Below are 26003 nucleotides of genomic sequence, written 5' to 3'. Positions count from 1 at the left end.
AAATGACTGCTACAATGCTAAGGTCAATTTATACTAGGTAAATAACCTCCTCTAATAACGAACAGATTAATGGTTCTGTATTTAAATGAGTAAAAGTTTCTAGATAAAGGCCACAAAACCATGCTCTTAACATTACATTCTGTTCAAAATTCTCATGGTGACTTGAATAATATTAAAGAACAGGTCTGCTTATCAAAGCTGAATGTGACCAGCAGATAAGTACATAATAATACACACAGCAGATAAAACATAATTCAATGTTCAAAATTATCATTAGGATAAAGTAATTTGCCAAAAACATCTAAATAAAGTTAAAAGAGGTAAGTCTGCATTCAGATTTAAGAGACTATTTCCACTACTTCAAGGTGAAGAACGGGTCTGAGAGCAGTTCATTTGAGAAATTAATCTTTAGGTATATATAAGCCTCACAAACAGTCAAAAGAATGAGAAGGCAGCTACAAAAAGTAATGGAATTTGAGGTTACAGGCAGGAAAAAAAATGCATCCAAAATGAATGTCCTAAGGATAGGCATGTGGAAATCATGGAACAAACTGAAGGAACAGGAGGTGTTCAGCCTTGAGAAGATGAAAGGGAAACATTCTGGCAATCTGCAAATATTTGAGACATTATCATGGGTACGAAAGAGGAGACATGTCCCAAGTCAGTATTCTCAAACTGCCTGTGGTAAAGGAATTATTTTTTTTTTCTAATCACCGCAGATACTTTTGTAAAATATAGGAACAATATCAGGGCTATGGAAAACTGCTACGTCTAAATGCTTAGCCTGGACTAAGGAAAACTGCTATGTCTAAAAGATGTCTAAATGCTTAATCTGTCCCTATACTTAATTCATGGTGAATAGGTAAACAGTTCATGGACCTCCACTTTAAGCAGCTTATATTCCACTGGTACCAGAAAAAAGAAGTAAATCAGAGGGAACCATTTTATGGGGAATTAAATTTCAGCCTGAATTCCTACTGAGTAGGTGTGCCAACACTGGAATGGCACTTTGAAAGAAAGAATACTTTATCTGTCAGATAATCTGTAAAATGGACTCCTGCACTGGAAAGGTGATTGGATTAAATCATTGTAGACTCTACCCTCTAAGCTTCTGTGAGGCCTATCAGAAGTAAACACACACATAATACCCCTAAAGTAGCCAATGAAAAGTAATCAAAGCATACTACAAAATCAGCTGTGAGGTATTACGGGATAAAGAAAAGGACTAGGAAAATGACAAAACACTATGTAAGCCGTAATTAAGAAACATTAAATATGTGAGAAATATTAATAGAGGGCCACTGTTTTCTTGTTAAACTCATTACTGACTACATAAATACACCCTAAAGTTGCCTAAAACAGTCCTCACTATTCAAAAGCACAAAACAAAGATCTTTTTTTTTTTTTTTAAAGAAACCCTGAGGAACACCATCGCTATCTTAAACTCTCACGTCTTCAGTAACCCTCAACCATCGCCGTTTAGTCATGCAGTCTGTGTACCTATCTTGACGCAGACCTAACTACACTGCTACAGTCTTCACTTCTAGTTAAGTCAATCACCTTCTGGTGGTAACTACTTAAACCAGCAGGTCCTTCCCAACTGCACGTTTATGGAAATAAAGTGTAGCCTCCCATACTAATTCTTGAAAAAAAGCAACATCAGACTCTTAACCACGCACTTTAAATAGGTGCAAAATACTCAGCCAAACCCCACTGCTGTTGCCTCCTCTCTCTACTCCCTCGGCCCTTCTCCAAATCCACCCTCCACTGAGCTACTGCCCACCAGCTACATCAACTTCTAACTTGTTCTAACCTCCTAGGTACAGAGGTTACACAGCAGTATCTTGTAACAATCAAAGGTGGCCCCTCAATCAGGTATCTTCACTAATTACCACAGGCACATACATTATTCCACGAAACTTTAAATGGATGTTCCCAGGAAAAAGACTCCTGTAAATGCACTTAAAATAGTAGCATTTAAGAATTTTTTTTTCACATCTAACTTCTTGCAGTATTTTCCTCATTTCTGATCTAAGGACTCATTTTCTAAGAACGAGTATCGACAGTGACATCAGTAAGTTAAGATACAAAACAATGAAAGCAAACCTGTTATAAAGAGGGCACAATAAAACACACAAAAATAATAGCAGATAAGTTAAAGTGACACAAAAAGAAAATTTATCCCTCAACATTAAGGAGTTTTTTAAATCACAGGAACAAAACACATCCACAAAGTAAATATCACCATATATACTTGCCAGGTTTCTTTTAAATTCAAGAAACAAAATCTATCATAGATTCCCATTTAAACATGAGTACTTAGACTGGTACTTTGCAATTCTCCTGGAAATGTTAAGAAATCACCTGCAATGAGCCCTTTTCCACAAGTTCTTTCAGTGGCCTGAAGACTTTAAAAATTTTTAAGTATGAGCTCCAAAATAAATTCTCAATTCTGAGAAATATCTGAAAATCACCTGTTTTGTCTCTCAGTATTCTGAAGCTCCCTGTGGTCCCTTTTCAGGTGTTTGGTCAAAGATGTAAAGTATTCTTTTAAAAGATTCTGGAAAGGTTGTTGTTTCTCTGGACTAATTATCTCACTAGGAGGAAAACTCAAATTAAACTTCTCTGCAGCACTCTTCACTTTCCGTGGCACAAGTCCAGCAATATCATCTCCACAATGTCGACAAAAACTAATCACCACGGAAACATGAGTATGGGATTCCCGATCAGCATTAATTATATTTTTTAGCTGTTCATAGATTAAGGAAAGACCTTCCTTGTCAGTGAAAATCCCAACTATTGTCAATTCTGCAATGAAACGCAAATCCGTTCTTAACTTGGTAATGTTAGGGGTTTTCTCTTCTTTCCTCGCTTCAAAATGTTTTTTCCAAACCTGAAGAAGTGACGGAGCAAAGTCGGCATAACGCTGGTGAAAGAGAGAGCACAAGTGCACAGCACAGTTCACATCAGATATTTTTAGCTTTGCTTCCACAATAGAAGCTACAGCTTCTGCAATGTATTTGCTTAAATTTAGGCCATTAAAATCATGGGACAAGGAGTCTCTCTGTTGTTCCGTAATCGTTTTTAGCTTCTTGACAAAAGCAGTATTTTTCTTCAAACTTGAGTCTAGCCGGCTAAAGAAATTTTCCTCTGGTCGGTTGTCTGGAGCATTTTGGTTTTTGCTACGAAGTTCCTTCCTTAACTGATGTCGTTCCCAGGCTTCCTGATGAAGCTGAAAGGATTCCTCTTTCTCTCTATATAAAAAACAAACAAGTAAATAAAATACCTTGTATATTTTGAACAATCACTGACAAATTTCACAAGAGTGAACGACAATGAAAACGTAATCATATAAGCATCAGCATCCCAAAGAAACGAAACATGCAAAAAGCCCTTTTCCTACTTTTTCTTAAGACTTCTTGATCTTTTATCAACTCACAACCCTGAGATCAAGACCTGATCAAGAGCAGACAACTGACTGAGCCACCCAGGTGCCCATACTTTAAGATTTTAAGTAATCTCTGAACCCAGGTGGGGCTCGAACTCACAACCCTGAGATCAAATTTGCACACTATTCCAACTGAGCCAGCCAAGAACCCCTTTTCCAAATTTTAAAAACATTTTTTAAAATATTTTATTTATTTATTTATTAGAGAGAGAGCACAAGCAGGGAGAGCAGCAGGCAGAGGGAGAAGGAGAAGCAGCCCCCCCCCCCCCCCACAGAGCAGGGAGCCGAACGTGGGGCTCAATCCCAGGATCCTGGGACCACAACCCGAAAGCAGATGCTCAACCGACTGAGCCACCCAGGCGCCCCCGAATTTTAAAAACATTTTATTAATGATTTAAGATAATGAGAACCCAGTATACTGAAAATACCAAATGTGGCAGAGTGGATGATTCTGAAAAACTAGAGCAAAAAATCATTCTGCCAATTGGCAAACTAAACGTATAAAACACTTTTGTCAATTCTACCTCAATAAAGCTGCAAAAATAAACGGATTAAACACATGATGCATAATATGAAAAATAAAAAATATGCTTGGGAAGGATATAAGACCTAAAACAGATAAAAGCATTGGGAATATAGAAAAAAAAAAAAAGTCCACAAAGAATACTTTAAAGAACAATGTTTATAAAAAGAAAGCATTAAAATTTTTTTGATATATTAAGAACCACTTTTCCATACTTCAGGCTTAACCAAACCTCTAATAAAGTACCTTTCTCAGTTTGGGTCTTAAAATTCAAGTGTAATTAAGAAAATCTGGAAAGGAACCAGAAGATAACTGTAAGATATAACACTCCTTTAATAAAAACCTAACAGTTTATCCTGAAAAAAAAATTAAAAGATAGAACATGTTTAAATTGCAAAAGTAGTAAAATAACTTGAGCAGGAAGATAGGACAATCTGACTTTGAGGCTTCTGAGATACCAAAATATATAACTTTTAAAATATAAATTTCTAAAAAGCAGATTTTCATCTTTCAGAGATTACCATCCCTGAGCTACCCTTCTACGATTTTTCAACTAAAAGCCACAGTAAGTTAACAGGGAGTTGCATCCATCACAGGGAACATGGACATGTGAGTATCTCTTGGAAGTCTCCCAGCCATACACAAATAAAGGATTAGCAGTGAGAGCACACTTTAAGAAAGAATAACTCATTATGTATATGCATTAAATAAGTTCATTTTCATCTGCAATAACATAAATGAAATACTTACCATTGAAATAATGATACTTTAAAGTACTCAGGGTGAGTGGGTAATTGTTGATCCTGGGTAGATAAGGCAGCTGGGGGGCTTGGAAAGACTGGTTTGTTATTCTATTCTGTTTTTTTACATATGTTTGAATTTTTCCCAACAAGAAGTTGGGAGTCTGGTGGTTTGGGTTTTTTGTTTGTGGGTTTGTTTATTTGTTTGTTTGTTTTTGGTCTTTCTATACTAGGGTAGAGGGAGGAGCAAAAGTAACAGTGAAATTGAATATCCTTATAATATTTTAAAATTAATTGAATACATTTTTATCCCAGTAAATTTAAAAGTTAAATTTCAACATAAAATTAATATAAAATAATCAGTGAAATACATTACATTCTTTTTTTCATGAGTCTTAAAATCCAGTGTTCTTTTTACACTCACTTTTAACAGCAATCTCATTTTGTACCTGCCCCATTCTGTGTGGTCCACAGCTCCTTGTGAATTTTTATAAAAAAAGTAAAATATAAGCAAGAAACTCTCAAGAATCATGGCTCTGAATATTCCCAAACTGGCCTCTACTATTGCCTTCCATACCTAAGGTTTCAGTACCTTATTAAAAATAAAAGGGCTAAAGAACTTTGGTAGGAGAATAGGTGGCTGAGCTATTCTAGAGATCCATGAAAATTCATTTTTGCAAACAGCCTTTTAAATTATATGAAGAGAAGAGCCCATGCTACTCAACAGCTTTCACTCGTGCTATATCTTACTTTTCCTAAGGACTACCTTGTTTTTCGCCAGGTCATTATACTACTTGTATAGATTTACAAGGTTAAAAATAGATTTATTTTATTTTTTAAATTTTTTAAAAATTTTATTTATTTCAGAGAGAGAGAGTGCATGCATACATGTGGGAGCACAAGCATGAACAGAGGGAGGAGCAGAGGGAGAAGCAGACACCCTGCTGAGCAGGGAGCCAGAAGCGGGGCTCAATCCCAGGACCCTGGGACCATGGCCTGAGCCGAAGGCAGATGCTCAACCCACTGAGCCACCCAGGCACCCCTAAAAATAGATTTAGACGAAAATAAGAATGGGAGGCATTATGGAATTCTTTTTAAGGACAAATTTTTTAAGTCGGCTAGGTTCAAAAAGCCCAGCAGCTCCACTCTTTATTGTAACTTCTTCAAACTTCACTTTATTTATCTGTCAAATGAGGATCATTAGGAGTGCCTTTAGAGTATGTGCTGATATGTTCTGTAGTGCCTGGCACATAATAAGAATTCCGCAAATAACAGCCATTAAGGACTAAAGATTTTCAACTTAGGACAGAGACCATGAAAAAAAACTTTTTAAAAATCAAAAACAGGGCGCCTGGGTGACTCAGTCGGTTAAGCGTCTGCCTTTAGCTCAAGTCATGATCCCAAGGTACTGGGATCGAGCCCTGCACGGAGCTTTCTGCTCAGCGCGGAGTTTGCTTCTCCCTCTCCTCTGCCTGCCGATCCCCCTGCTTGTGTTCTCTCTCTCTCTCAAAAGAATAAAATCTTAAAAAAAAAAAAAAAATCAAAACCAATCCAGATTACCCTACACCTCAAAAAATATGTATTGAAGATTCCTATTATTTAATACAAATAATTAAAGCATCATAAGTATGCCTCTAGTCACTGAAAATAACAGAACAAGTAACTGAAGATACTCCCAACTCTTGCTGAATTGCACCCCAGAAGTATGAATCCAAATAATCATTGCTTTCCTAATATTTCAATCTTCTTCCTAATATCTCTTCCCTCATATCAATAATAAAATAAATGTTCTTACTTCAACTGGGCAGCTTCTTCTTCTTGCTGACGTTTTGCCTGCTCTTCTTGCTTCTTTTTCTCTTCCTCTTCATGTTTCTTTTTTTCTTCTTCCTCTTTTTTCTTTAATTCTTCCTCTGCCTTCACCTTTTCTTCTTCTTTTTTCTTTCGTTCCTTGTCTTCTTTTTTTCTCTTATCTTCTTCCAGTTTCTTCTTTTTATCTTCAGGGACCTTAATAACCTCCTTCTTGGCAGTAAGCTTGATCTCATCTTTTGGTTTCTCCCTGCTGCTCACTGGCCGCCTTTCACTGCAGTCTTTTTCCTTGTTGTTTAGTAAAGTTTCTTTTTCTTCCATACTTGCTGGCTTTTTACGCTCAGCTGGCATTATGTTACCCAGAACAATCTGTAAGAGTAAAAGAATGTCAGTATTCTTTGTAGTGTTGTAAATGCAGTGACTTTTAGTATTGTGACAGTTTTTTAAACAGAACATATTAATGCAATTGTTGTGGAAGACTAAATAAATGCATACAAAATGAACACTATTTCTGTGATAAAATAATTTCTTGGTCACATTCCACATTCTATCATTATTAGTTATGCCTCATCTAAGCACTTTTTTACTTTTTATTAAGAAAAAACTGAAACACAAAAGTAGCGAGCACAATATAACCAACCTCCATATACTCACTGCCCAAATTCAACCATTATTAACTACAAAATATACATTCAATCATAAATACTTCAGTATGCATCTGAGAATATTTTCAATCGGTTTCAATCCCAACATTTCACATCTGTTAGGAGATGCTCCTGACATATTTCACACTACATGGAACAGAAGTTTTTAAGCTGGAACATAAACGAGCTCTTTCCTCCTATAAACAAACTGACAAAATAGACAATAGAAGACAGATTTCACATTATCATTCTAATCTTATCCAATTTTCAAATACAGAAACCATCAACTATCTCAAATTATACTAGACTTTTAATCTTTTCATTAGTATTAGCCAAAATTAATCTATAAATAAACATAATGGTGATTACAAAATCTGTATATTCTGTCTAGATCTGCCAATACAATAGCCACCACCTCAGGATTTCTCAGCTTTGGCACTATTACCATTTCAGGCAAGATAATTCTTTGGGGGTTTTGGGGGGGGATATTGACACTATTTTGTGCACTATACGTTTAGCAGCATCCCTGCCTTCTCTACTAAGGAGATACCAGCAGTATCTCCCCAGTTTTAACAACCAAAAACTCCAGACGCTGCCAAATGTTGCCTGGGGACAAAATCACCACCAGCTGAAAACCACTGCACTGGCCACATGTGGCTACTTACATAAATATTAATTAAAAAGAGTATGAAATTTTGTTCTTCAGTCACGACCCATATTTCGAGTGCTCAATTCCATATGACTAGCGGCTACCACATCAGACGGTGCATATACAGAACATTTCAATTATCACAGAAAGTTCTACTGGATAACACTGGTCTATAGCACAGGATCTATACAGTTAACTGGAAATAAACTGTGGAACACAAAACTGAATTTCCCAGCAAAATTCAGCATTTTTCTTTCCTAAAAATAAATTTCTCTACTTAGAACTAGTGTTCTAATAGAATTTCTTTTATGGACAGTGTTTCATGTTTTAAGTCCTAAATCATCTGAAAATTGCACATGAGAAAATCAAAATACTTTCTATTTAAGAAATACAGAATTAAATTATTTAAACTTCCTAGTTTTTTTTTTTTTTTAAGATTTTATTTATTCATTCAACAGAAAGAGAGACAGCCAGCGAGAGAGGGAACACAAGCAGGGGGAATGGGAGAGGAAGAAGCAGGCTCCCAGTGGAGGAGCCTGATGTGGGGCTCGATCCCAGAATGCCAGGATCACGCCCTGAGCCGAAGGCAGACGCTTAATGACTGAGCCACCCAGGCGCCCCTAAACTTCCTAGTTTTTTTTTATTAAAAGCTGAAAATATACACAGTATTCTTAATTATTTTCAAATACAGATTTTAAGTTGCAGCAATAAAAACAAGGTTAGCAAACAAAAAATTTGCAATAATAAATATTTTATAAACACAATGCATTTATTTCAGCACTCCAATAAAATCTTATCACAGAAAGAAAACCTAGGCCAACAGAAGCACTTTAAGTAATTTTTGGAGGCACGAGCAACCCTCTGTATTCTCTCAACCACCTCTTCCTTTCCCTTTTCCTCTTTTACTCTGATTCTCCTCCAGGTCCACATTCTGTGCATTTATTTTATTTATTTAAGATTTTATTTATTTGAGAGAGAGACAAAGATAGCTAGAGACAGAGAGAGAGAGAGCTTGAGCGGGGAGGAGAGGGAGAAGCAGGCTCCCTAGCCGGATGCAGGGCTTGATCCCAAAACCCCGGGATCATGATCTGAGCCAAATGCAGACACTTAATGACTGAGCCACCCAGGCACCCCTATATTCTATGCATTTATTTTAACAATGACACCCAAAGGCTTCAGTTAACCTCAGTGGTGGAACTCAAGAAAAAAAGCTGTTAATCCTGTTTAAGCAATCATTAAAACATGAAAGAGCATAACTACTTATTTGCGTGGCAAGGCAGTGTTAACATTTGTTATCTGGGAAGTGTAGCAGCTTCAAATACCCACCTTTAGTGTGAAAAAACCATGTCCTAAAGCAAGCAAACTTTTAGAAGAGAAGAAAATACTCATAGCTACCACTCACTGGCTCCACAGTAAACAACTTACATACATTATCTCATTTAATACTAAAATCTTTATGAGGTGGGTATTATTTTCCCTATTTTATAAATAAGTAAACTGAGACTTGACCAAGTAACTTGACCAAGGCCTCCACAGCTGGAGACAGAGCTGGAATTTGAACCCATACTCTCAAGTAAAGTTTTTAAGAACCATGAGAGTATCAAACTGTGAGGTGGAAGACTTGATCATAGATACTGACTACGACAAATCATAGAATTATGAATCTGAATAGAAAGAGTCCCTGATAATGGCTAAGCAGTTTTTACATCATTTTTTTAACTTTTGGCAGACATTAGCTAAAACATACAGGGATAAGATAATTCCTAACATAACAATACAATCTTACTTAGGGATATTTGTCATTATGCACACACAAAGAATACTCTTTATATACAGAGTTGGTATTTTCTGAAGTTTATCAACAAGTTGACACTTCAATGATACCAGGAACTACAGACAACAAAAAGAATGGCATAAAAATTTACAAGTAATGTCTCATTTATGAAGGTAATTTAGACATTAAGTTCTATAAAAACATTAAATTCACTTGGAGTCTGACAAATTCATAAAGGATCATGCATAAGCTTAACAGAGTCTCCTGAACTTTTGTGACTCTCTACAGTATTCATTTATTCAATAAATGTGTAAATGCCTACTACATCAAACTGTAGTAGGCACTCATGAATTGATCCTGCTCTAGAACATAAAAAAACAGATTCTCACTAAGATGTTATATTCTTTGAGTCACTTCATCGTTGTATTAAAAACATACCCATACCTAAAGTACGCTTCGAACTAAATTTCAGTGAACAAAAAATATGACAGAAATGTAAAGGCTCATGTAAAGACCAGCAATGCAACATGTGAAAACAACATAGGCTTTGAAGTCAGACTTTAAGTTTGCATCCCAACTCTGCAACCCACTAGCTATTGGAACTGTGCAACTTAACTTCTGAGTCTATTCATCAATAAAATGGAGGTACTGGTACCTCTCCTACAAAATTCGTAATCTACTAGCATAGGAGGTAGTATCAAGAAGGCATTCAATAATGTTTATTCTTTCACACAGAACACTGAAAAGTTCATGAAGATGAGATTTTTTTTTAGAATTTTGGACTACTAGACTTTACTCCAATTTTCAATTTTCACATTGACATGGTAGCAGAAGAGGGCCCTGCCCAATTACACTAGTTTAATGGCTAGGTCAAGGCTCACTGTCTAGTGCTCTTCTCCACTATATACCCTGACTCAAGATTTTAAAAGCCAAACAAAATATAAACAACCTAATTTAGATCCGTATGCATTTGTACTGTCATTTAAACTGTATTTAGTGAAATGCTAAATTTCTTTGAAGTATTTTAATAATCCATGCTTTAATAAACAGCCAAATATTTTATCTGAACAATTTCAAAAAGTTTTTTAAGTAAAAACTAAAATATTAAATAGATTTCATCTCAAAATAATCAAAATAAATACTAGTGATCTTTTTATTGGAATATCATTAGTTCTTACAAATTACTGAGTACAATTACAGCCAGTCCTTAAAAGGAAGCCATGTTTTAAAACCACCTTCCTAGCTTCTCAAGTAGCGCCCTGGCCCTTGGGCTGTATATTTTATTTTGTTTTCTAAATATAATCTGAATGTCCAAAAGAAAGAAAAAACTACTTTATTAGTTAGCAAAACAAGTACCAATGGAGTGTACTGGGGGACAGAGTGCAGAGAGAGGGGTGTTTCCCTTTTAAAGACAGTCCTTCAGCCAAGTACCATATGGACTATGTATGAAATCACAATCAGACTGTTCTGAAAATACTCCAGAAGAAGACAATGCTGTTTTACCTTTTGATTCTGTCATTCAAAATATCCTAAGGGCAGAATCGCACAGCGGCTTTATCTCTCAGTCCCTCGCTTTACAAAAAGTCCTAAATATCAAGGACTCATTCAAAGTTTTTACAAGTTTTCACCAGAGTTCAAAACGGGTTTTCTTGATGAGTTGTATGATTTTTATAAACACCTAAAAACTAGGATAAGTGATAAGGGTGAATTATAGTTTTACTTTGGTCTGATGCATCACTATATACAAGTTCTAAAAGAGCAGAAGAGCTGATGGTCCGGTTCAGTGTGTACCCCCAAACTCGTAAGCTGGCTCTGCCTGGTCAACCTGACGACCAAATACCCTGTGATGATCTCCTCGGTTCAAAACTACTAACGAGAGTAAGTACTAGGAGCCTTGGGATAAAGGCAAAGCGAAGAACCCTCAGCCTATGTGACTAAAAAGAAGTAAACGAAATAGCCCATGCCCACCATTCCCAAACACCGAAACCCCTTCCCCTCCACACACATCTCCCACAAACCCCTGCTCCTGCTGCACATTCCCATACCTCACACGCTTCCCCGCCACAACTCCCCTTCCTACAGGTACCCACGGTCACCTTCGCGGACCATCCTTGCCCCAGCCCCAACTTCTCACCCCACACTCCCTCACCACCCGAGACCGAGACTCTCCGGCTGGTCTCCCTACTCCACATCCTCCCACACACGCACCCTCCCCACTTCCTCGCCCTCGCTTCCCTCCCGGCTCCCGAAGAGCTTTCCCCAACCTCCCCTCGCTCTACTCCACACCCCCAAACACCTTCACCCCGCCACAGCAGGCTGCCCGCCTTCAGCCCCGAGGCCCAGCCCGGGCATGTGGGGCAGACACCCCCTCCACCGCCCCTCATGTCTGCCCCGGGCCGGGGGAGCCCGCGTTGATGGGAGCCTCCGGGAGAGGGGTCTGAGGAGGACGACGCCGGAGCTGCGGTCCGTCTACTGCTCGCCGCCCCCGGAGCGCTGGGGTGCGGAGTCGCCTCTTGGGTCCCTCAGGGAGTAGGAGTCCAGGCCGGTGCCCCCCAGCCCCGCTTCCTCCCGATCGTTGGAGCGGCGGGGAAGGAGGTTCCCCGGGACTCACCTCGAGCCTGTTGTCAACATTAGCCCCGGGTTTCCCAGCACCAACTCCAGAGCTCGGGCTCTCCCCTCCCCTCCCCCCACCTATCTCGCAGCCGAGGGCCCGCCTTCCCTCAGCTCCCCCTCCTCCCTCCGCCCGCCGGCCCTCCCGCCCGCCACTCACCAGCGCGGCCGGGCTGCGGGTGGGGGCGGGGCGGAGGGAGGAGGAAAGGAAAAAGCTGTTCTGGCGCTTGCCTGATCGAAAACTGTCCGGGTCTCCTTTCACCGGGCATATCGGTGCCCTTAGCTTAACCCTGGAGTGGCGGATCGCGAGCAAAGGCTCAGACAGGTGCGACACACATAGAGGCTGGTTCAAAATGTCCACCAAATGAGAAGAGCGAGTTTTTCAGACAGGCAATGAATAGGCCAACCAAACCAGCACCTCAAGTCAGGTCCCCAGCGGAGGGGAGGAGTGTTTCAAGGACCAAAGGCAGGAAGTGGATTGGTCGCCAGGAAAGGGAAAGCGCCTGAATTGGAGATGCGCAGGCGCAGGCACTTTGTTGGGGGGGGGAGTGGGGGGAGCTAGAATGGGGTGGGGCGGAGCTAACAGGAGGTAAGGAAGGGCGGTGGAACAGTAGGAGAATTACGGAGCGCCATTAAGGACAAGTTTGGCCACGTGATTCTCAGGGGAGTTTCCTGGAGCGAACGTAAGGGAAAGGTCTAAGAAGAGAAAGTTTGATTGGACTAATTCGAGGGGTGAGGTTGAAGATTTAGGAAGTTGGAAACTGGAGAAGCCTGAGAATATGGCTGGTGGGAAAAGTGGAAGTTGATGAGGAATGGGTCTAGATTTAAGAGTTCCCTAAAAGACTACGAAGGTCCGGTGGGGGAATTTACAGAAGCACTTTTTAGGTGTTCAACATAAAAACAACCGAGGGTGAAGAAGAATGAAGGTCTTTCTCAACAGATCTTAGAAAGTACCCTGTCCTAGCAAGCAAATTTTAAAAATTAAAATGGAATGAGCTCCCTGAGTTACTGGATGTAATCACTTGTTTAAAAAATTGGGTAGTCTTGTCATTTCTTTCGAATGCGAAACCAAGTCAACTTTTTAAAATGGGTATTAGTTTATCCACTCCTCTTAAATTGCGGAGTTTGTGTATCTGGCCTCTGATTTTTATCGAAACAGTGCTTGGATCTGCTAAAATGATCTCACTGGGTGTTTGTACTGGTTGGTTTTGACTGGTCAGGAGCCAAAGGAAGAAGGGTGCAAAACTGGTCTTGATTCTTGCTTGACATGTGGCGCCTCACCCGATATACAAGCCCACAAAATGAGCTGCTACCAACCTCAAATACATGAGGCATGCCTAGGTTCCTTTGTATTCAGCTTTTGTCCATTTGCCTCTATTCACTGCTTCGCTTTCCATTTATTAGTAGCATGCAAATCGCCTTCACAAATTGAGTGTTGATGTTTCCTGTACTTAGATTTTTTTTTTCAAAATACTAATAAGCCAATCATTTAAAGGGTAGTGAAAGAGAGAGATACATGCTGCTATTCTGTACCACTGATAAACAAGTGGGAGGGAGTATCCTGGGTGGCTCAGTCGGTAAAGCATTTCAATCTTGATATCAGCTCAGATCTGGATCTCACTATTGTGAGTTCAAGCCCTGAGTTAGGCTCCACTACTTAAGAAAAACAACAAAAAATTAGGAGAGAACTGTCCCAAACCACCATACCGGGGATGGCCACCACTGTTCTTCTCAGAAGTTTTTCTCATTTCGTCTGCCTACCTTAAGAAAATTTACCTCTATGCTGTTAATGAATAAATCTGCCTATTCAAGTCAATCTTTACCTTTCATGAGGTATTAAAAGGAAATCATGTGAATACAGGGATCAAAAAAAAGCATTTTTATTGAGCTTTTGCTTATTTTAAATTTGTTATTTTAATTAACAATCATAATAATCCTGTAGGTATTATGATCCCCATTTTATAGAAACTGAGCCACAGAAAGACTAATTTAATTCAATATCACAAAACTAGTAAGCATACTATTACAAGTCCAACTCCAAAAATCCAAGCTTTTTCTGATGTATCCCACTGCCTTAAAGCCTAGACCTTTTCGTAGACTGAAAATGCTCCCCATTGTTTTCTTTCCAAAGAAGGATGTCAAAACCACCGAAGCCTTTTGATGTGAGGATATCATCGCAATCTCTAACTGGAAGAAACACGCTTCTCTGAAGAAGTCATCATTTTTGCATTCTGATAATTCAAACTTCACTATTTTCTGTAACTACATTATGTTTAGTTTTTAAGTGTTTCTCTAGATATTTCATTATTTGAGAAAATTCTAAAAAATGCCTTTTCCTTTTTGCTTGCTGCATTGACAGAACCATACCATATGAAAAAAAGAAAAAAACTGATATATATATAATTTACATGATACTATTTTCTATTTAAAACCCAGTTACAATGTTGCTTCTCATTAGAAAGCAAAGGCAAGAGAAAGGGATTACAATTTCAGGGCAGAATAAATCCTAAATTAAAAAAAAAAAAAACAGGGCTCATATGACATGAACTGCCTGGTGCCCTGCTGAATTTGTGCTGTACCTTGAACAAATCCACCTCTGTCTTTTAGAAGCTGATGTCTAGTTTAACTAATTTAAGCCAGTTTTGTGTCTTTTACATTTGTATCTTTTTGTATTTTTAATGAGAGATATAGAGGAAATATACTCCTGGGCATGATCCAATAGGGAGGTAAATATTAATGATGCAGGGAGAGAGAAAAAAGGTTAACAATGAACAAAATCCTTGTGGTGGTGAGAAGGAATGGAATCTGAAGTACAAGCAGAAAGAGTGCCTTTGAGGGGCGCCTGGGTGGCTCAGTGGGTTAAGCATCCAGCTCTTCGTTTTGGCTCAGGTCATGATCTCAGGATGGTAAGATGGAGCCCATGTGTATGGCTCTGTGTGGAGCATGGAGTCTGCTTGAGATTCTCTCCCTCTCCTGCTGACCCTGCCCCCCACCTCCACTCTCTCTCCCTCTCTCTCTCAAATAAATTAAATCTTTTAGATTTAATTTATTTGAGAGAGAGAGAGCACAAGCAGGGGAAGAGGCAGAGGGAGATGGAGAAGAAAACTCCCCACTGAGCAGGGAGCCCAATGTGAGGCTGGATCCCAGGACCCTAGGATCATGACCTGAGCAGAAGGCAGATGCTTAACTGACTGAGCCACCCAGGCACCCTAAATAAATAAATCTTAAGAAAAAAGAAAGAGAAAGAAAGAAGGGGAGAGAAAGGAAGAAAAAGAGTGTCTTTAACAGAAGCAGTGGCATTTCCACAAGATATTAAGAACGAAAACAAAGAAGATGAATGCATGGACAGATAGGCTTATAGATTTAGAGGGGGAGTTGTAAAGGACTTCCTCCTCAATCATTCCTTTTTTCTCAATGAAATTGGAGGCAAGGTCATCAGCTAAGAGTGGGGTGAGGGAGAGATTGTGGGAGGTTTGAAAAGAGAGGGGAAAAGAAGAAAAAGACAGCTTGAAGAACGTGAGAGCAATGGAGATGCATGCTAAGGATTGCTGCTGACACTTTACTTGGTATTTCTGATCGTGAATTTAAAACCATGCAGCCTACATATGCCAATTTCTCCAGAGGAGATGAACAGTTAGTTTTAGTCAGGGTTGTGACTTTTTTTTTCCCCATGAGAGTGATGACAGAGAAAGTGAAGAGTAAGGGGATTGCGTGTTTGCAAGAAGATGATACTCATGAAGGATCATGGAATCTCAGCTGGGTATGGAGGGAAATTAAAGGGAATTAGGTGTATGTGTGAGTGTGGATGGGGTTAACAATTGACAGGAGTAAAGGTTGCCAAGAAAATGGTAACGAAAGAGCTGTTTAATAACAAAAATTCAACTGAGTAAATTTGAAGATCTAATTGGCTTTATTAAATGATTTGTGAATCGGGCAGCATCCCATCTAGCAAATAGAGAAAAGGTCCATCAAGATGTAGAAAAGGGACAGTTTTTTAAAGGCAGAGAGGGGAATAGAGGAAATTTTTAGCAAAGAACGCATTGTTTTAGGCAAAGTAACCCTCCTGAGGGGAATGGAAGGGGTCTATCCGTATTATTTTCTAGTACTCACCAGGAAATTCCACATTGACTGGTTAAAGGTTCCGTTCCTATGGGGACTGAAACTGCAATTAGGTTAGGTATTAAGTCTTGGTTTGCTGACATGAGGCCTTTAACCTAAGTGACTCTATTTGGGGCCTGTGCTTTTCTTCTTAACAAAGCCAAAAACTTTAGTGAATTAAAGGGGACAGATGAGGACATCAGAATGTGTTTCTGGAGAGCTGCAGTAACTGGGGCTATAGACGGAAGGAACAAGTCCAGAGGAGCTAAGGCTTTTGAAAGAGGATGAAAGAGAACTGGTTTAGAAGCCACCATGGAAAGCAAGACGCATGCAGCTCTGATGTCAGACTACATGAATTCAAATTCTAGTTCCAAAATATACCAACTGTTTGAGCATGGTTTAGTTCTTTAACCAGTTTAGATCACAGCTTTTAATTCTTAAAAATCTTGATAATGGGGGCACCTGGGTGGCTCAGTCAGTTAAGCAACCAACTCTGGATTTCGGCTCAGGTCGTGATCTCAGGGTCCTGAGCTTGAATCCCACATTGACTCCATGCTTGGGGCGAAGTCAGCTTGGGATTCTCTCTCTCCCTCCCCTTCTGCCCCAACCCCCACTCAAGTGCCCTCTATCTCTATCAAATAAATAAATAAATAAAATCTTCTAAAAAACATGATAATAACAGTACCTCTTCATAGGGTTTTGTGAATAACAAATGAGGTAACTCAAATAAAAGCACTTATCACAATGCTCACAGTGTATGCTCTGTATTAGCTGTTACTAAACCATTTCGGAAATAGGAAACACAGTCATCTAAATGGCTTTGCAGTTCGAGTAAATAGTGCCTCAATGTGACACCAGTGTGCCTAAAACCTTTTACTCCAAGCATTGGAAATCTGTTCTAAGAAAATGAACTTAAAATGAAAATTAAAAAGGGGGAAAATCAAATCACTACAATGTACATTTTAAGTATTTTACAATTTTATTTTTCAATTATACCCCAATAAAGCTGGGAGTGGGGAAGGGGGGTAAAAGGATGAGATTTCTCAGCTATTGTAACCCATAAAGGCAGAAGTTTGTAAATATCATTTCTAATTCTGGTTTCACTTCAGCTTGTCCAGGAGAATAACCAATCTCAATATTGGGGTGGGGGGAGACCAATGATAAGTGGTGAGAAAGCTAACCCTAGGTCATTTGATTGTCTTAATTTAATTCCCAACCCATATTTCTAAGTCTTTGCTGGGGGACAGCTCTAATGAAATATTCCACATATACTTCAAACCTAAAATGTCCAAAATTGGGGGCGCCTGGGTGGCACAGCGGTTAAGCGTCTGCCCTCGGCTCAGGGCGTGATCCCGGCGTTCTGGGATCGAGCCCCACATCAGGCTCCTCCGCTGGGAGCCTGCTTCTTCCTCTCCCACTCCCCCTGCTTGTGTTCCCTCTCTCGCTGGCTGTCTCTATCTCTGTATAATAAATAAATAAAATCTTTAAAAAAAAAAAAAATAAAATGTCCAAAATTGAACTTCATGTTGGTCTCCAACTCTGTCTACTTCTTTCATTTATTTTTGTTCTTTCAGTTAATGGTGCTAAAGGGGATCAGGACGTGTCACCTCAAAATATGGCACTTCAGCATAACAATTATTTTGAGCTGAAGGCAATTAAGAATCGACAGATGTAGGAACAATTCTTTAGATCTCCCCTTAACTGCCTAAAAGCAGCACATGAATTTCCCTTTGTGAGTGTGTCTGCCCCCCACCCAACCCCTGTGTCAGGAAGAAAAGAGGGACTCTTATCGCTGGTGATAGTCGGGTTTGCATAAACAGATCGGACTTATCTTCCATCACTTCCCCATATATTTCCAAGTCACTCCCATATTTAGCTGTCCCTTAAGACCCCAGCCCCTTCTCCTTTGTTAAAATGGTGTGTAAACCCTGAGTCTAACTGCTTCTTTGTGTTTCGCTTCTTTTCGGTGAACTCCTGTGCATGTAAATATTAATAAAAATAGTGTACCTTCTCTCCTGTTAATCTGTCCTTTGTTAGTTTAATTTACACACTTCCAAATGAAGAACATAAGAGGGTAAGGGAAAAGTTTTTCCTCTCCAGTAGTTAGGTAGTCCTTACTCCTCATCCCTTGTCCAAAAGCAATTGATATGTCTCAGAAAGATCTTGCCTGGGTCTTCATCCATATCCCCACCCCCACAGCCTTAGTTCACACCCATGTAACTCAAACCCACAGTACTGGCAACCATCTCTTAGTTCTCCTTCCTAATTGGTTCTACTCTTGCCCTCTACCAACCCCGGAGAGTATTAGATCATTTAACTTCCCTTAATGGCAATCGTCCCCTAACCTCCTTGATCATACAATCATATGGGGAAGGGAGGAGGTCATCCTCCCAATTCATGTATATTTACTTAGATACAACTTGTGTGTATTACACAAATATATACATTACAGAACATTCCCCCAAATAGAAAAGGTAAGAATTAAAAAGAACAAAACAAAACAAAAAACCCAAAAAACAGAAGTTCCAGTGTATTTGCCTAAAGAAATCATCTTACATACCCCTTTGTGCCAACCCACTTTGGAAGGCACTGACTTACAGGGTAAAATTCAGAGTCTTTAGCAGGAGTCCTTAATAATGCATAACAATGCTTACATGTCTAGTCTCACTTCCTGCTACTTCCCCCACAGGTCTAAGTTCTAGCCACAATAGATAACCTGCATAGACTGGACTTCCTCTTTCCTTAGTGCACATATTATACTTCTGTCTAGAATGCCCTTTCTTTCATTAATATTTCCTAACTAAGAGCTCAAGCATTATTTCCCTAGGGAAGCCATTCTTTATCACCACCACTCCACGTATATCAGATTAGGTCCTTGCCCCTCCCTGGGTTCCCATAGCAGCCTCTGAACATGTCTATTATAACATTCATTATATTATATTGAAATAATTTGTTTATATTTGTTTTCTCATTAAAACTCTAAGCTCCTTGAAGATATGATTTATAGCTTATTAATCTTTGTGTCCTGGGGCCATAGAAGGCCCTTAATAATATTTTGATAGAAGGAATTATTAAGTGAATGAATATGAAGGGGATTAGAATATTCCACTCCAAAATATGCCACTTTGGCATATGGATTATTTTGAGCTGAAGGCAATTGAGAATTAACAGATGCACAAAGAAGCCTTCTTAAACCTTCTATTATCTGACTGAAAGTGTGAACTTCTATGAAATGAGGCCTGCCGTTGATTCTTTCTCTGAGAGATTTGTGACAATGAAGAAGATGGAAAGTTGACACCAAGATGAGTCTGGACAAACAAACCTTACTAAAACAAGCCTTATGTTCCATTAGTTTCCACATATATTTACCTTTCCACAACTTACTGCCCCTAGAAGTCCAAACTCCCCTTGTCCAGTCACTTTTCCATAATTTATCACCCTTAGTTAAAATGGAATGTAAGCTTCTGAATCTACTTCTTTAGGTTTTCACCTTTTTCTTTTCTGCATAGCCTCCTTGCATGTAAAATTAAAAACATCCATTAAAGTTGTATACCATTTCCCCCTTTAATCTGCCTTTTGTCAGTTTAATTCACACACCTCAGATACCACACCTAAGAGGGTAGAAGAAAAGTTTTTCCTCTTCTACAAATGCTGTCATGGAAGATGGAGAAAAATCTGTGTACTGATGCAAGAATGTAGGATTAACTAGAGTGAAAAGAACACATTATTTTAGAGGAAACAGTCATAGACTGAAGTTTCATTTTTATTTACCAAGCAATATACAAATGCTTAGCGGTCCAAATATAGGCCTCCATACGCCTTTTCATGATTTGCATTAAAGCTAATTCAAGTTTTTCATACTGAGTGATTCAGTGGATAAACGGAGAGAAATAAACAGATGCCTCTTTCTTAGTGTGCCTCAGGCATTAATCCACCCAATAATCCTATTTGGTTATTTTCCTTGTTTTTAGAGATGGGGAAACTAGGGCCTAGTGTAGTTAGATAATGTGGCCAAGATGGCATGTCTACTAAATAGAATCTCCATTCTTGTCCGGACTTTCTGATTCCGACGTTCATGCTCTTACGCAATATTTCTTCCCATTCTAGGATGTTTTCCCCACTTCATGTATCTAAGTTCCACACGCATAATAATACCAATATCCCCTTTTACACAATTGCGCAGAATATAGAATAAGAAAAGACATGATTTATTTTAACAAGACCAGCCGATACACATAATAAAACAAGAATGTCTGCCTGGGTCAGACCAGTGTGTTGCTAAATCTATACCCATGATAGCACAAAGGGAAGAGGAAGGGCTGGAAATCAATCACCTGGTGCCTGGTCTTGGAGCCTGGCTACTGTAGGTGTCACACAATGAAACGAGGGCAAGTCACTTGTAACCTGTCACTCAGATGCTTTATTTTAAAACTCAGGAGATAGACTTTATAATCTCTAACTTCATTATTTTAATTTAATTTTGGCAACACCTCTTGTCACTGCTTCCAAGTGTTTAAGAATCCAGATGAAAAGTGGTTGCCTTCATAACCCAGGAAAATATTGTCACAATGAGAAATAGACCTGGGGGGAAAGTTATCACCCAAAGAGCCTGACATCACTTCACTTCTTGTGTCAGTTGTTAAGAGTAAGGTAAAAGAATGGGTGTAATTTCCAATTTATTTTTCTTTGGGAAGATTCTGTACTGCAGACGTATTATGTATGCATTATACTTCCCTAAGTTTTCCCCGTAGCAGCTGTACAAATAGCCATTCCATTGTGCATTGCCCCCTTTCTTCCATCTTCATGAAAGACTCATCTAAACACTTAGAATCAAAATTTTCCTATGCAACATTCAATATCAGTTTAATAATAATGATAATAAGCAAGGGGTGCCTGGGTACCTCGGTAGGTTAGGGGTCAAATCTTGATTTCGGCTCGGGTGATGATCTCAGGGTTGTGGGATCGAGCTCCTCATCGGGCTCCAGCCTGGCCGTGAAGCCTGCTTAGGATGCTCTCTCCCTCTCCCTCTGCCCCTCCCTCCACACTTGCACACTTGCACTCTCTCTCTCAAAATAATAATGATGATAAACTAATAATAACAGCTATCATCTTTTGGTACTCACTATTTTGCAAGTTATATACAACTAATCTTTTTTAAATTTTCAAACAGTGCAATCATAATACAGCTAACATTACTTACTATGTGTCAGGCATTGTTCTAAATATTTTACATGCACTAATTATTTAATCCTCACAATAATCCAATGTGATAAGTACTATTAAGCTCGTTTTACTAATGGGAAATGTGAGGGATAAAGAAGTTAGGGAACCTGCCCATGCTCCCAGCTGGTCAGCGATAGAGCCAAGATTAGGAGTCAGGCAGTTTAGATGAAGTTACTTAGCCATGAGCCTATGCTAGCTTTCTCTAAGATAGGCATAATTATCTCCATTTCCAAATGGAAAGCGAGATGTGTTCCACCGTGAGATGTGACCAATATTAGCTATGCGGTCACAGAGTTAATAACAGGCAAAGCTAGAATTTGAACCTAAATATGTTCCTTCAAAAGCCCTGTTTCCTCAAAATTCTCTGGCTATATGTCGTTTCCTTTGCTGGCAACTCCTCCTTCTCATTTCAACCTTTAAACTTTTGAGTTCTTCAGAATTCTAAATCTAGGCCTTCTCATTTGTATCCAGGTTCTCAGTAATATCTATACATTGAAAACAGTCAAATGTTTTTTTTTTTTTTCCAGTCCCTTCTTTTCTTCTGATTTCTGACAGGTGCATCCAACTGCCCAGTTGACAGATCTACTTAATATCACAGCTAAAAACTCAAATGTCCCAAGTGAACTTTGCCAAGTTTGTTCCTCTCCATTCTCCCTCATCTCAGTCAATGGCATAAACATCAACTCAGTTGCTCTGGAAGCAAAGCAAAGAAAGGGGCAGTGAATGGTTGCTTACCTTGAAGACATTATCTGAAGAAGCCACATTCACAAATCGTTTTTAAAGACATATGTTGATGTGATAGTTGTTACAACCCTGAAGAAATGATGTAAGAGGAAGGAAAGTGAAAGTAAGACCATGGCACAAGTAGAGAATATGGTTTTTAAAAGGGGTACTTTAAAAATATACTCCCTCCTTCACTAAGCAGTAGGAGAGGATAAGGAGCTTGTTAGAACTTGACGTTGCCCTTGAGTTATCCATCCTTGACACCTCTTTTTGCTTGCCTAACTCCTATTTTATTTTCGAGGCTTCAGTTTACATAATCTTTCAGACTAGATAACATTCCCTCAGTTATGTAGTTTCATAGCATCTTATACCCATCTTTTGTGATTCTTTTATACTTGTAATTAATTATCTGTGTGATTACTTAACTTCTATCAGGGATTATAAGCTCCTGAACGTAGGAACCATGTCTGACTTCTTCACTTCTATATTCCAAAGCACCTAGCACAATGCTGGCATATAGTAGGTACTCAATAAATATTAATTCAGTAAGTAAATGCCTATTACTTTTCATCAGATGAATATATGCCAGATTGATTTTCAATAAAGTAAAACAATGTTATGCTTCTACTGTGTTAGGTAGGAGATGGGTCATTGAGTTACAGAATGTTAGAATTGCAAGTACTCTCACAGAGCACTCGCGATATACAAGCAAACAGTTAAAAAAATCATTATCCCAACTCAAACATTTTTATCTTTTGGGAGACAAGATAAGCGAGGGAAAAAAATGTTCAACTGAAAACACTGCCTCTGTGTTACAGGAATTCAAGAGAGGAAGGGGTCAGCTTGGGTGCATCAGTTAGCTGCTTCGCAGAACATCATCAGGTAGGAGAGCTGCGCTGGAAGTCTCAGTGATGACAGATGGACTTTCTGCAAGAGTATAGAGATGAAAATCAGAAGTTGGAAAAAGGGGGCACCTGGGTGGCTCAGTCATTAAGCATCCAACTCTTGGTTTTGGTTCAGGTTGTGATCTCAGGGTTGTGAGATCAAGCCCTGCATCCGGCTCCATGCTTGGTGTGGAGTCTGCTTGAGAATCTCTCTCCCTCTCCTTCTGCCCCACCCCAACTCATGCATGCTCTCTCACTCATATAAATAAATACATCTTTAAAAACAAAACAAAACAAAAAAGAAGTTGGAAAAGAAAAATGACTGAAAAGACATTCAGAATAGAAACAGAAAAGATAGAGGACTAACAAGGCAGAGTGTTGTGGTAGCCAGTGAAAGAGTTACACAAGAGAATGCATGGGTGACAGGCCAAAAGGAGGAGTGTGGTACACCCTTCAGTCAGACATTTCTAGAAATGGACATGTGGTCATAGGCTGTGGTAGATGGCCTCTAAGATGGCACTCAAGGATGCCCACCTCCTGGTCTTCACACCCTCATGTAATCCCCTCCCTTTGAGCATAGGCTGGGTTTAGTGGCTAACTTCTAATGAGTATAATACAGCACAAGTGATTGTTTGTTAGTACTATTAGTTTACAAAAATCTTGGTGCTTTCTCTCCCTTGCTCCCAGAGGGCAGCCAGCTGCCATGTTGTGACTTATGCTTTGGAAAGGCCCACACAGAAAAGAACTGAGGGAGGCTTCTGGCCAACAGCCAATGAGGAACTCAATCCAGCCAACAACCATGTGGGTGAAATGAAAGTTGATTCTCCCCCAGGTGAGCCTTCAGATGAGATCACAATCTCAACCAGCAGTCTGACTGCAACTTCATGAGAGGCCTTGAACCCCAGGTACTGAGCTAAGATTTGTCTGGATTACTGACCTACAAAAACTGTGAGATAATATGCTTGTTGTTTCAAGCTACTACATTGTGGGGTCAGACAACTAATATGATGATAATCAAAATTATTGTTATTATTTTTTAAAGATTTTATTTTTAAGGGATCTCTACACCCAACATAGGGCTTGAACTCATGACCCCAAGACCAAGAGTCACATGCTCCACTGACTAAGCTAGCCAGGTGCTGTAATAACCAAAATTATTTTTAGTGCTATATGTTATATACACATACTTATATAAATATATTTTATAAGTCAGATATATTTCACTATGTAGGGGGGAAAGTCATCCAAACAAAGAGAAGATCTTTGCTATTAGCCAGAGGAAAGAAAAGATACTAAGAAGTAGTCATTTTTTAAGGAATTTCTATTAATCAGGGAAGAAATGAGATTAGGTAAAAGCAATAGAGAAAAATCCTTTAGCCTAAAGGATTCATCTGAATAAATTTTACCTTTTTAAAAAAATTTTCACTTTTTGCTCCTCACTTACCTGGGTCAGAATAGTTGGTTATGTATACCTTCTTCTTCTTAACATCTCTAATGAAAGTGGGCAGGGGTAAGGAAAGAAAATGAAATTAGTTACTTTTGGCAACAGATAAATTTTGGGTTATATATAAAAAGGAATAATGTATGTATGTGCTCCATTATCATGATAATTTGAGAATTCCTTTTAATAGAAAGTAGCTGCTGCAAGAAATTATTCTACCTTCAAAGTATAAATTCTAGCACACTCAGTGCTTCAAATAATAGGACAAAGAACCCAAGGAAAGACCTTTCTTCAAAAATAAAATAAGTGTGGGTCAACTGGGTGGCGTAGTTGGTTAAGCATCTGACTCTTGATTTTGTCTCAGGTCATGATTTCGGGGTTGTGAGATCAAGCCCCTCATTGGACTCCGTGCTAGATATTGAGCCTGACTGATATTCTCTCTCTCCCTTGCCCTCTGCCCCTCCTCCATGCTCACTCTCTCTCTCAAAAATAAAATAAAATAAAATAAAATAAAATAAAATAAAATAAAATAAAATTAAATTAAATTAAATTAAATTAAATTAAACAGGCCTGTTTCTAGCCTGATGAGTTGACCATTCCCATATTTGAACTTAATTCTATTAATAAGACAGAATTAGCTGTGTAAAGGAAGAAAAATTTTATCCCTCTACCCTCCTAGACTCTCTGCCTGGGGTCCTGCAAATTAGACTGACAAAAGACAGATTAACAAGAGAAAAACAGAATTTATCAACACATGCGCTGCCCTCCTGCACACATGGGAGAAATTCAGTGATGAGTAACTCAAGGGAGTGGTTAGAACTTGGGCTTATATAGCATCTTAACAAAAGAACAATGAATTTGCAGAAAAGATGAGAAAAAGGAAACAGTATTTAGGTTTTTAGGGGTGGCAAATTGTGGGGAGGTAAATATAGGGGGACCAATGGAAGATAAAGTTTGTTTTAGTGAGTTTGTTTGGTAGATTCCACTGGTGCCTTCTCTGGGCTGATTAGAGTCTAGTTGTCTTCAGTGATTAAGAATCATTCTGCCCTTCTTATATTTGTTTCTTTTCAATTGCTTTCAGTTCAAAATGATCCCTATGCCAGAGTGACATATTTTGGGGTGGCATACTCTGAACCCCTTCAGTTGATACCTAGAATATTCCCATTCTCATATTGAGTCATTGCTAATTATCTTGTACCCTGACACTCAGACTTACTTATCAGGCCTCATATAGGCTCAAGATCATCACACCCCAGGAATCATGCTGAGGGCCACTACTATGACTAAGACCTTATAACAACAACAACAACAACAACAACAACAACAACAACAACACAATAACAATAATAATAATAATGGCTAATACTTATTAAGTCTTTACATTATGCCAGGCATTGTTCTAAAGTGGTTTACAGGTAGTTACACAAACCCTGTTAGGTA

General features: G+C 39.0%; 1 protein-coding gene across 3 annotated transcripts in view; it reads right to left on the bottom strand.

Moving 5' to 3' along the window:
* UPF2 (UPF2 regulator of nonsense mediated mRNA decay) overlaps nucleotides 1–12323 on the bottom strand; it is a 105483-nt gene extending 93160 nt beyond the window's left edge. For 2 of the 3 annotated variants that reach the window (XM_044392084.3, XM_026478637.3), the window contains exons 1-3: nucleotides 12196–12283; nucleotides 6507–6886; nucleotides 2475–3254 (exon numbers count right to left, since the gene is read on the bottom strand). In XM_044392084.3, coding sequence (XP_044248019.1) covers nucleotides 2475–3254; nucleotides 6507–6868 — 1142 coding nt within the window. In that variant the 5' untranslated portion in view covers nucleotides 6869–6886; nucleotides 12196–12283. Of the gene's footprint in view, nucleotides 1–2474; nucleotides 3255–6506; nucleotides 6887–12195 lie in introns of all 3 variants that reach the window. The other variant, XM_044392083.3, reaches the window with a different exon arrangement.
* Between the last annotated feature and the right edge of the window lie 13680 nt (nucleotides 12324–26003).

The sequence above is a fragment of the Ursus arctos genome, unplaced genomic scaffold, assembly GCF_023065955.2.
Source record: "Ursus arctos isolate Adak ecotype North America unplaced genomic scaffold, UrsArc2.0 scaffold_30, whole genome shotgun sequence".
Classification (NCBI taxonomy): Eukaryota; Metazoa; Chordata; class Mammalia; order Carnivora; family Ursidae; genus Ursus; species Ursus arctos.
This window is presented reverse-complemented; position numbering and strand designations above follow the sequence as displayed.